Source organism: Eucyclogobius newberryi, unplaced genomic scaffold, assembly GCF_026437365.1.
Source record: "Eucyclogobius newberryi isolate DKJ021-1_F unplaced genomic scaffold, fEucNew1.0.hap1 SCAF_4, whole genome shotgun sequence".
NCBI classification, from domain to species: Eukaryota; Metazoa; Chordata; class Actinopteri; order Gobiiformes; family Gobiidae; genus Eucyclogobius; species Eucyclogobius newberryi.
The window spans coordinates 17,752,138-17,764,044 of NW_027316056.1; the positions used below are offsets into that span (position 1 = coordinate 17,752,138).

General features: G+C 40.5%; 2 protein-coding genes across 2 annotated transcripts; both read right to left on the reverse strand.

The window, feature by feature from the left end:
* Positions 1 to 2,559: 2,559 nt before the first annotated feature.
* LOC140377824 (nuclear factor interleukin-3-regulated protein-like) lies at positions 2,560 to 3,880 on the reverse strand. Its single transcript, XM_072463424.1, has one exon. The coding sequence runs from the start codon at positions 3,851 to 3,853 to the stop codon at positions 2,792 to 2,794; it is 1,062 nt and encodes a 353-aa protein (XP_072319525.1). The 5' UTR covers positions 3,854 to 3,880; the 3' UTR covers positions 2,560 to 2,791.
* Positions 3,881 to 9,055: 5,175 nt separating this feature from the next.
* klf1 (Kruppel like factor 1 (erythroid)) lies at positions 9,056 to 11,516 on the reverse strand. Its single transcript, XM_072463764.1, has 3 exons — positions 11,161 to 11,516; positions 9,741 to 10,557; positions 9,056 to 9,668 (listed from the first exon to the last, which is right to left on the reverse strand). Exons 1-3 carry the CDS (start codon positions 11,230 to 11,232, stop codon positions 9,493 to 9,495), a joined length of 1,065 nt encoding a protein of 354 aa, XP_072319865.1. The 5' UTR covers positions 11,233 to 11,516; the 3' UTR covers positions 9,056 to 9,492.
* Between the last annotated feature and the right edge of the window lie 391 nt (positions 11,517 to 11,907).

Genomic DNA, 11,907 nt, shown 5'->3' on the forward strand with positions numbered 1-11,907 from the left:
TCCCAGCTGCCTTTGCATGCAGAAATTCCCTTGGCAACGGTGTCTGGTGTGGTTGGTGCCTGCCTAGCAACTCGTGGAAGCTTCCTCCTGGCTCATGGCTAATGGGGGTAGTGGTAGTAGTAGTAGCAGCAGTAGTAGTAGTGTTATTATGTATTGATCCATGACTATAACCTCACTCCGTTAGGATAAAACAGAGTTGTTTTAATGGAGCTTGAATAACCAGTTTTTCTACATACATGCAACATTTCTGACCTCTTATTTGCATCTCAGAATCTATTATAATGTCTTTAAATAATTGTCTTCCACCAGCTTCTTTGAGTGTCTGTTGTGTTTGTCAGTATTTCATTCAGTGGAGCGAGTGTAAAATGACCGTGTGAAATGACTGTGAACAACATGTGCCTCCAGAGAAAACACAATGGAAAATGGAACCTCTAGTAACACGCTGTTTGGTCAATGACTGACTGAATGAGACCTAGTGATACAGAGACAAACATGTTTGGCGCCACCTAGCGACCAGTGAACAGAATTCAACACGTTCATTGTTGAATTGAAGATCAGATTTACAGCTTTAGTAGTTTAGTTCATAATTGTATGTTCACACAGAGTAAAAGTGTGTTCTAAGTTCATCTATATTTGGCTTTGTAAGTTGTACAAGTAGCTCTTGTTAGGACTGCCGCGATAATCAATCCATCTACAATGTTATGTTTTTATATTGTTAATATTTACAATATTTTTAGAGGCTCAATATTTATCATGTGCATCTTTTCTTTGCACTAACAGGACAATTTTTTTTTATTTTTGACTTGTATATTCACATTTTAGCTGTAGAGTGTTTCATTCTGCTCTTTATTTATTACACCTTGTGATTTTTACCATACAGTTAATTTGGAATAGTGTTTTCTGGCATAAAGTAAGATTTCCTAGAACAATAAATCGCACTTCAAAACGTTTTATTGTGACATTGTGTTTTGACCTTCTGACCTTGAGAGAGCTTTACCCTCTCAAGGTCAGATATAAATCATGATGACTTGTTACCTGCTTGCAATATAAAGGTAAAGCGAGGTAAAGCGATGCTATACCTGAGTTTAACTTTGAATTGAACAAGGAAGGGAAAAATAACACAATAATAACAATGTATTGAATTTATAGTGCCTTTAAAGACACCTAAAACACACCTTTGTCAGCAATAATGATTTAACATTTTGTATATGGTCAATAGTGCAAAGTTAATTGAGTTAATTGAGCGTTTATTTGTGTAGTCTGGAACTTTCTTTTATTCTTTGCCTCAGCACTTTTCCCCAGGTATTAATAATGAATTCTGGGCCCGTAGTCGAAGTCTAAACCGGGCCAGTTCGTCTCAGAAGCAGCTGCGTCCAGCCTAAAAATAGCTTTTCCTTTGCTGACGTGACAATGACTCATGCAGACTTTTTCAGTTCACCTCCACTCGTCCCGTCTACACCCGCAGCCCATTCATTCAGAACCTCACCTCATGTTTTATGCACCGTCTGTTTTAAATAGAGCTTGTGAATGGTGGAGAGCGTTGTCTTTCCAGTGATGACTTTGTATTAGTTGGTAACACTGGATGCCAACTAACTAACACTTGCATGTCTTGAGATTTCTGGCAGTAAATGAGAAAATGTGTGATGATTCCATTCAATCCTTGTAAAAAGTAAAATAAAAAAATGGCACAAACAACTGCGTTAACTTTAGCTTTCATAAATGACAGGGACATTAACAAGTGAATAAACAGTATTTATATGGAAAAGCAAATAGGGCTTTCTATTGTACATTTAGATATTTTATTAGATTTTTACCAAACAAAAGGTTAAAATATTGTGACTGGAGGCTTCAAGATATTGAATACTACTAAAGTATTACAAATTAAGCGTATGATTGCGAAAATCAGATTTGAAAAAAAAAAAACACATTTCTGACATTTTTATTAATAATGTGGCTGTCTTTGTCAGCATAGCCCAGATATCGATAACAATTGTCAAAATACAATTACGACTAGTCATGATTATTATTATTTGTGGGCGCCCTGAAGCATAAATTATCACATCTTTTAGAAACAACATTGCATAATAAGCAAACACATAAAGAGTGGAGTACAACGTATGTGACACAGACTAAATGTTTTCGGCCCCATTTTCCTAAAATATTCCCTTTTTGTCTTATCAAAACTTCAAAAACAAACATTTTGGTGTAGTAAAGGTTCTACTGTCAAACCTCTGCTAAATGCACTTATCTAGTGAGTCATGAGTCTGTGGCGTTCTGCTTTGTATGTTTCCATTTGCAGATCTCGATGAAAACGTTTTGACAACCCTGGAATCGACACTGAAGTTTTTAAATGTTCACTCAATTTGGCACAAGTTATTCATTTCCTGGAGGCTCTATTCTGTTTATAGAAAGTAAATACCGTTTGCGTTCCCATTTGTTCTGTGGGTAATTTAGTTCTAAACACAACATACTCGATTTGTTGAGTAACATGTAACAACCTCAATACTGTTGTCTTCTTTTTCAGATTAATACAGGGTTTCTGACTCACCTGTTTTGTTATACAGATATACAGTATAATCATCATCAAAAATATAAGATCTAAACATCATTTCAATCCTTAAAGCACAAAATTCACTAAATGTACATGTGAATTGTCGATACAGTTATTTTCATCATACCTTTGTACAATTAAAACCGATGTTAAATCCGCTGTCTGTCACAATCTCACATTGTTTGAACTTTTAAGCTCAAGTCTTTTGGCTCAGGCGCTGACTTTTCCTGGGTTAAGACTTTAGGCGATCTTTGTGAGCAGCTGTTGGGAGAAGAGCCTTTTGAGCTGGGCCACCTCCTGGGACAGACAGCTGACCTGAGACTGGAGCCCCCTCTCCTCTGCAGGACCCTCTGTCATGTTTAAGGACGTGTAGGACAGACAGTTGCCCTCCTGACCGGCCCACACACTCTGCCCCTCAGCTCTGTCCCACGCCATCTGCGGCTGTGAGTTTATGTGGACGCTGGGACCTACAGTGGCGACAGGGGTGACTTTGGGTCTGGTCTCACTCGAGGGGGATAGCTGGACCCCCTCGCTGGTGGGACATTTAAACCTGAGCTTATGTGGCAGGCTTTTCAGGTTGTCAGGAGAATCTAGTCTGTTTGGATACTTGTCCTCAGCCGCTCCCAGTGAGCACACCTCCACCTGCCCTCGGGCCCTGCTCTGGTCTGTGGGGGGATCCTTAAAAATCACACTGGAGCCGGGGGACCCTTCAGACACAGTGTGGCCTGGTAAGTCTGCCCTTGTCCCATTTGTAAGCCCCTGATGTAGAGGGCTGCTCTGGGCGGGCTGGGTGCTCTGTGGTGCCCTCTGAGTTTGGTAGTGGTTTGAGCTGAGCGCTGCAGACAGTGGCAGGATGCTCACCTCTGAGGGGTCTTTAACAAGGCCGAAGCGAAACTTTAAAGCCAGCATCTCTGCCCTGAGCCGAGCGTTCTCCTCCAGCAGTCCCAGGACGCGCCTCTCCAGCACCATGTCGTTGGCTCGCCGCTTCTCTCTTGACCTTTTGGCAGCCTCGTTGTTCTTCTTGCGCTTGTCCCAGTACCCATCATCTTTCTTTTCATCTGGGATGAACTCTCTCTTTCGTCTCACAGAGTTACCGTTTGTCCCGTCCTCATCGCAGCTGCTCCCGGCTCTGGCCTCCACCTCAGCCTGGCTCAGATTCATAGTTCTCCCCAGAAGAGTGTGAGCGAAGTGGCTGGAGCCGAGGATCCCCAGGGCCTCCTGTTTCAGGTCTGTGTGCTCCTGTGCCTCCAGATTTAACAGAGAGGCCCCTGACTGGCCCTTCAGCAGGCACTCTTCAGTCATCTCAACAGGCTCTTAAAGCGTGATAAGAGCTCCACCTGCTGGGGAAAGACGAGCACACATACTGAAGTCAACATGGTGACATGAATCACAATTAAAACGCTTATTTTTTGGGAAATCAGACCAGCAGAATATTTCATGTAGCTATAAATTAAGCAGCTATTTCTAAAAAAGGAACATGTTAAAACTATAGGCTAATAGGCTTAGCCCACTCTTCTCTGTAAGCCTGTATATAACCTTTCAATAGTCGAATAAAGCGTTTGATGATTTGTTGATCATTGCATTCATTGAAAGTTATTCCGCACTAATTAACATAATATAATATAATATTAATAATATAATTTCCTTGTGTGGCAATAATGCCTACATGGCTATAAGAAGTCACGTAGAGCAACTAAAGTGCAGCGCAACAAAGCTTAGCTCTGGTACAATCAAACATGCCATGACGCAAATACACTGAGTGAAAGACGTGCACTTACGCTGGTCGCTGCAGAGTTGTTTCTGTCTCTTGGTTGTTTCTGTCTCTTGGTTGTTTCTGTCTCTTGGTTGTTTCTGTCTCTTGGTTGTTTCTGTCTCTTGGTTGTTTCTGTCTCTTGGTTGTTTCTGTCTCTTGGTTGTTTTTGTCTCTTGGTTGAGGCAGAGCTGAAGAAATCGCGTCTTGCTCTGCTGTTGTCCAGTAGATGTTTGAGCTCGCGCCTCCCGCTGCGTCCCCGCGCGCGGAGGTTCAGCCCGGGTCGGATCCTCACCCGGTCTGACCCTTCTTCCGTCCTGCCGCTCAAGCCCCGCCCTCCCTTGATTGACAGGCCTCTGCTGCAGTTGCGTAAAAGCCGTTGTAAAACCGCGGAAGAGAAAAGGAGAAGCTGCTGTGCGTCTGATGCATGGATCTGTTATAATATGGGTCTGATGTCTGTCTGCAGTTTATGACCTCTGCAAAGACCTGACTGTCAGAACTTTAGACACATTTAACTTCATGACAAATTAAAATAGCCTTTTTGTAAAGAAGTACCAAAAATAAAAAAAACACTATAGGATAGTATAGCCTATAGGATACTACTACAACTGAACCACAACCACAACTATTACTACTACTACTACAAATACAACTGAACTACTACTACTACTACTACTACTACTACTACTACTACTACTACAAATACAACTACTACTACTACTACTACTACAAATACAACTACTACTACTACTACTACTACTACTACTACTACCAATACAACTGAACTACTACTACTACTACTACTACCAATACAACTGAACTACTACTACTACCAATACAACTAAACTACTACTACTACTACTACGACTGGCTGTTGCTATAACCTGTATCTAAATCTAAGCCTTCAGAGCCTGGATTCATGGGCTGCAGTAAATAGAATGTTGCTATAGCTTTAGTATAAATGAAAATGAACTTCTTTGTGACAATAAACGGCATTAATCTTCTTGCAGATATAGGCCTATGATATAAGACCCCATGGCAACAGGATATTTTGTTGCAATGCACAAAATATAGACTATAATATCTTGCTCTTTTTATATCGTGATTTCAATTTGATTGTGATTATTCGTGCAAGTCTATTTGACAGCATTGCATTTTCCTCATGTGATGAGAACAATGGCCCATTGTCCTAATCAGAATTAATCTTTTCTCTTTTCTACATTACACAGGGACAGAAGGAAGTGAATGTCTCTTGATTTCACTCACGCATGTAGTCAATCAAGGCTTGTAGTAGTATAAATGTTGCCCTTTTTTAGTAGAAACAGATGCAAATATCTTTATTTTACCTTAATATTTAAGCATAATTTAGCTGTTTGAATGTGAATAGCGAGTTTGATCGTTGAGACAGTTTTTCATTCGTATATTATTTATTCCGGCTATAACACCCTGAGAAAAGTGAATCAACAGCTTTTATTTTCAAGTTTGATGCTTAACGGACTGAGAAACAAGTCTTAATCCACTTTTGATGTTTCATGACAAAATTGCCTTGTCATGAAGCCTTACTATACAAGCATATCCTGTTCATAATCATAGGCCTGCTGTTTGTTTACTACGAGTTTAAAACCAGTCTGATGACACACTTACTCGTCCACCTATTCTGTATAACGCAGGAGTTTGACATTCCAAAGTGTGGTGATAAAATAAAAAGTCACGAGGCATAAGTATGTATTGCTTAAGTTTACGGGAATTTAATCTCTTACAAAGCACTCTTGTTTACTTTTGTGCCAAATAGTACTCTTTCAAAATAAACTGCAGCATTCACACAACCTTCAGAGATTTTGGTTTAGCTTCACAACTTGCCGATCTGCTCAGTCAGTTATAGTCTGTATCATCTTTTGACTGTTTGCTGTTGGGAAAGCACTCTCCGAGAACATTCCTAGATGACCTTAAGCCGTTTCTTTGCACCGATTTCCTGCTGTTGCATCACGACGAACGCACAGCCGCCGCCACCGCCGTTGCTGCAGCTGTTAAAGCCTCACGTTGTAACATCCGCCAACAGGGCCAGGGGTCTCTGCTCTGAGAAAACACCCCCCGAATGACGCGTTCCCTTCAGCTGTGCCGTAGAGGGCCGAGCGAGGAGGAAGTGTCGTCTGCCGCAGATCGCTCGAAGAAAACAATGTCCCCTTTTTATTTTGAGCTCACCCCGGCTGAACTGGTATAGCTCCACTCCGTCCTCGCATGCCCCGAGCGAGCGGCGCGGGTTACGTAACTGCCTCTTCTCCTATGGGTGTCTTCAGCGTGTGCAAACCCTGTACTTACACAACTGTAGCTGTAGTTTGTGCAGTTTCAAATGTGCTTTGATGGTTTTATCACATGCGGTGGAGGAAGAAGTTAAGTAAAAGTATAGATACAGGAGCTAAAACAAAAAATCGCCGTAACTTTAAAGTATACGAGTGCATCTTAAAAGAATGTACTTGAAGAGTGAAACGTAAAACTAATTGGCACAGATTTTGAGAACTTTTAAAGCACTTTTAAGTCCAGTTAATTTTATTTGAAGGGACAATGTACAAAGACATTAAGCTCATAAAACAGAGATACGGCTAGATCTGTAGTTTCCATAGGTAGTCCCTGATTTACAGGAATACATGTTACAAAGCAAAATATACCCAGACAACAATAAGAACAATTCACAATATCCACAACAATCAGCAGGAATTTGCACAAACATTTGTCTCATAGAATATGCATAACCTACAATGTATTGTTTTTCACAATTAAATCAGGCCCTACATATTAAATACAAATAATACAAATACATACTAAATGGAGTAGTGGAGTAGGAAGTACAAATAACTGCTCTTAGTGAAGTAAAAGTAAAACGTAGCCACTATAAAAACCCAAAGAAATAAATATTGCGCAAGAAAAAAAGGGCGTGACTTTAGTGGCAAGTAACAGCTCCTACAAAACAATAGGTGTGTTTATTTATTTTTTTAATAGATTGCTGATAAAAAAAAGATTCTTCGTCAGATCATCCGGGTCAAGTTAAGAATGTGCTATTGTTGTGCTTTTTTCATGTGTTAAAAAGTGTACTACAAACAGAAGCTTCAATACTAGACTAAAAGTATTCCGTTGTTTACCTCCAGCTCAGTGGAATCACATACAGTTCCTTAATAACAGTGAAAACAGAACAAGAACAGACACATTGCTTCGCTGAAAGTTGTGGCCTTGAGAGATAAGATAAAAGGAGAATTGTTGTCTGTTAGGCTGAGGTAACACGCCTTAATAATGCAGAAGAAATCCATTTATAGATATAGGCTCGGGGGGAAGGACTGTTAAAATATTAAACTGTCCAATATGTTTCACAGTAGCACAGGTCAGTCTTGCAGATGCAGTTTCACTTTGGGTCAATGCAACAAAGTACATTATAATTCCCTTGAGTTTTAAAATTATGTGCAATGAGTTATTGGGTCGTGTGTCCTTAAAAAGCATAACAACACACTGATTATAATTCTTTTGTTGCCTTGATGAACCATAAATTGCACAATATTGAAGGAGTTAAGTAATGTTAATGGATGGCGACGGTTTGCAATCATGAAATGTAAACGTTTGCGTCCATCATTGTTCATCAAATTTAGAATGACTGAATTATCCTGGTGGTAATTGAGATTGTGAAGTGTCGCCTGACAATTTGTATCGTGTATTCCATTCAAACTCTGGACAGTTGCTGGTAAGTTGTTAAGCAGAGACACACATAATCGCGTTTCACTTTGAACAGTTTATTTATCGATTCACTTCATTCAACACATGGGTTTAAAAAAAAAAATAGTGACTGAAAACTAAAGCTCAGTCGCACTGGGTTTCCTACTACGTCCTAAATGGTTGAGACTTGTTAGGATATTGTAAAGTATATATACTGTATCTTTATTTTAGTCAAATTTATGAAAAAAAATGCTAAAATTGAGTAAAACATCTCAACTGCATCTCTTCACAACTATAATTAAGTCTTAACCGCTCCACTGCTGTGTGGCTCGGTCCATAGCCATCGGATTAATCATATAGTGCTTTAAGCCATGTATATAGTAATTAGATCAAATGGATTTTGTCTGCTGATTACACTAATATAATGAGTTGACAAGCAGGTGTAAAAAAGTGTTCTAGTAAAATGTATGCATAAACATGGAGAAAACCTAATAAATACCTACATATTGTTTACATACTCTGTGATATTCAGTTCATCAATGCAGAGCCCAACGATGTATAATCAATGCAGTTCACCGCAGAGTATTGGTAATTAACTGTTGGATGTATTTAGATCAAATGGGGCAATTCGACTTTGAAAATAGCCGTGTTACAATAGAAACCTACATTGGATTACGTAATTCATGCCTCTTCTGTCCTCAGTGTACTTACTACTATCCTTACAAAGCCTACGTTAAATAGAAATGTATGCGCTGTGATTGTGAATCTAAATAATTGTGTTTCCTGAATGTAATGCTTGTGGACGGCTCAATAATATGACGAAGACCACTGTTTGTCATAATCAGGCTGAATCAGAGTTACATAAGCAGATTTCCTCCGCTTCTCTGACTGTAAACACTCAGCACTCTGTTTACAGGTCTGCAGTGATGACAGACTGCCCTCTGTTGGCCACAGTCACACATGACAGAAAGCTCTGACATAATCCTGTGAGTCATTAGTGACTCAAAAAGACGCAGTGTGAGGAGGTCGTCACTGTAAAACAGCATACAAGTGGAGACCAATTTACAGCTCCAATATTTTATTTAAAATAACATACAATTAAAAAAGAAAACAGAATATAGAATATTAAACCCTTGCATGAATATAATTCTAATATAAAACATATCTCAATAAATATGCTACTACTTTTTAAACCTGAGAAAATTAAGTGATCCACAAAGACAACATAAGGCACTTTTTAAATAAATCCTACCACACAGTGATCCATAGCTAATAAGTAAAGTTACAAAGGTTAGAGTTGTTTTAGTGTTTCAATGCCCAGTGTCTACAGTGTATGTGTTTGGTCCTAATATCAGCTCTGCATTACTGAATGTATGTGACGCCTATAAATACTTGATAATATTCTTGAACGGGTTTGTGAATATTTCTCTCCAAATAGTAAATTAGTAAATCTCTCTGGCATTGATATTCTCATTAGTATTAACTGTATTCCTCACGCATGCCTCTTCATGTGCAGAGCCAGGTGGTCTGAGCGAGAGAAGGCCCTCTGACACAGCAGGCACTCGTAGGGCTTCTGACCCGTGTGTTTGCGAAAGTGGCGTGTCAGTTCATCTGAACGTGCAAACTTCCAGCTGCAGCCCTCCCAGGAGCAATGGTATGGCTTTTCACCTGATCAGACAAACTCCACTATTATCAAGTTATTATTACTATGAATATTGTTTTCTGCTTCCAGAGCCGTACCTGTGTGGGTCCTGAGGTGGGCCTTCAGGTGGGAGCTCTTGGTGTAGGTCTTGGAGCAGCCGGGGTACTCGCAGCTGTGTATGGCGGGCCTCTTCTTGCCCAGGGTCCGGCGTCCACGTTTGCCCTCTTGTGCCCCCGGGGGAAGAGGAGAGCCTAGGACCAGCCCGGGCTGGTTCAGGGGCACGTGGCCTAAAGTTGCACTGTAGTCACAGAAAACACTGCTGCTGCTGGGACCAAAGTGAGGCATATAGTGTGTATTGTAGTGTCTTGGGTCGGGGTGCACAGTTTGAGGAACGAGGAACCTGTGGTCTGTGTAGGCCACCATAGAAGGCTGCTGATGGGCGTAATATGGACTGAAGTCCCAGGATGGAATCCTGGTAGGATCTCCTCTGTTCTTGTCTATGCTGCTTGCATGAAGAAAGCCAAACTGATCCATGTTTGAGATGTGGCGTGTCCGTGCGGGCTGAGGATCAGTGTACCCAGGATGATACAGCACAGACTGGACTGTGGAGCTCTCGACTGTGGAGAGCAGTTCAGCCCCTTGACTGCCGCCCTGCTGGTCCATAAAGGAACAAGTCTCAATGAGCGACTTGTTGATGCTGATCTCTGGGAGCTCAGAGGGTGTGTTTGCACAGGACTCGGGCGAGGGGCTCAGGGCCCAGTCTGAAAGTAAAAGGTCAATGTCCCAAGATGCGTGGTTGCTGTTGTCCAGCTCCTCGAAGGTCAGGTGTTGAACCTGGAGCTGCTCATGCTCTGGGGGTAACATCTTGCTGCTGAGAGGGTCAACGGAGAGAGAACTAACCTCAAAATCCCAAACCTGAGGGTCAAAGAAGAAACACCTTTTCATCCATTTGCACACAGTGTATACTTGTATTTAAGTTCAATTCAATTGTTTTTTTTTTTGTGACGCCCGAAATCACAACAGCAGTTGCCTCGGGGGCGACAGTGAAAACAGATTAAACAATGTTCATAGGAATTTATCAATGTCCCAAGCTCCCGTGTCCTTAGATCCTCCTTCTCAACAAGGAAAAACTACAAAACCTCCTTGGGGAAAAGTAGAAACCTGGAGGAGTTCCACAGAGAAGGAGAGCTCCGACTCCCTCAGACAGACAGGCGGACGCAAGATAGATAGTGGAGCTGGAACCACTCAAGAGGAGAACCAGTTCTTTGAGGCAGTTAAGAACCGTTCAACACACTGCAGTCAATCTTTAATGTTCATTCACCATCACAATCTTTTCGATTGTGTTGGTGAATTTTTCTTGACTTAAATTATGACCAAAATTATGCACAGTTGAAATTAATAATAAAAAATACATTTAAAAAAAAGTTAAGAGACCATAAAACCACCAAACAGAATGATATGTAATCAAGACATTTTCCCCTATAGCACTGTGTACTTAATATAAAAAAATTTCCTCACCTTCATATCGTCAGGGGGGGTGAAGTTGGTGAAGGAGCTGAAGGAGGGAAGTGCAGCCTGTGTAACAGCCATCAAGAGCCTCAAATATTACAGACAGGCAGATTACAAATTGGACTTTCTGAACTTTAAAAATCGTTTGAAATGACCTCTAAATGTAACTAAAAACTCATCACCAAGCCCTTTCCCCCGGTTACAGTCCTGTTCAGAGGCTGCACAAACAGTTTCCTAAAGCTCCATAGCTCCACTGATATCTCACCTCCGTCTTGTCTATCTCTGTCAGCTGCAACTTCAACCCCAAATCTCACTTTTTCACGTAGGTTTTGACCGTTAGGAGGTGGAGCGTTAACTACTACGTGGTTTCATGTACTTGATACAAACATTAAGCTTCCTCTACTGTGGTTTCAGGTGAAATCTGCTAAAAACTATCGACAACTTTACCAAGAAACAAAAGTGTCAAAAAACTTGTTTACACAAAAATACTAAGGCTTTGTGTCATGTAGTGTGTCATGTGTAGAAGATCCTATATCTTGGATCCTTTTTCTGATCCAATAATTAATTCATTACTTTATAGAAGGTTCGAGGGTTAAAATCAAAATCACTTTTTAACACACGTATAAAAAAAAAATGTCTCAAGCATCATGGACTAAATAGTTAGTTAGTTAGTTAGAAATCTTGACTAAATATGTAAAAATAACAAAAAGCATATGGAAAGACAAAACATTTCTGTAAATAAAAAAAAAAATAAGG

Excerpts from the sequence above, each read along its gene's own strand:
- LOC140377824 (XM_072463424.1), bottom strand. The coding sequence starts at position 3,853 with ATGACTGAAGAGTGCCTGCTGAAGGGCCAGTCAGGGGCCTCTCTGTTA.
- klf1 (XM_072463764.1), bottom strand. The coding sequence starts at position 11,232 with ATGGCTGTTACACAGGCTGCACTTCCCTCCTTCAGCTCCTTCACCAAC. Across the intron at positions 10,558-11,160 it reads CCCCCCCTGACGATATGAAG|GTTTGGGATTTTGAGGTTAG; the intron begins GTGAGGAAATTT and ends TTTGACCCTCAG. Across the intron at positions 9,669-9,740 it reads CCACCTCAGGACCCACACAG|GTGAAAAGCCATACCATTGC; the intron begins GTACGGCTCTGG and ends TTGTCTGATCAG.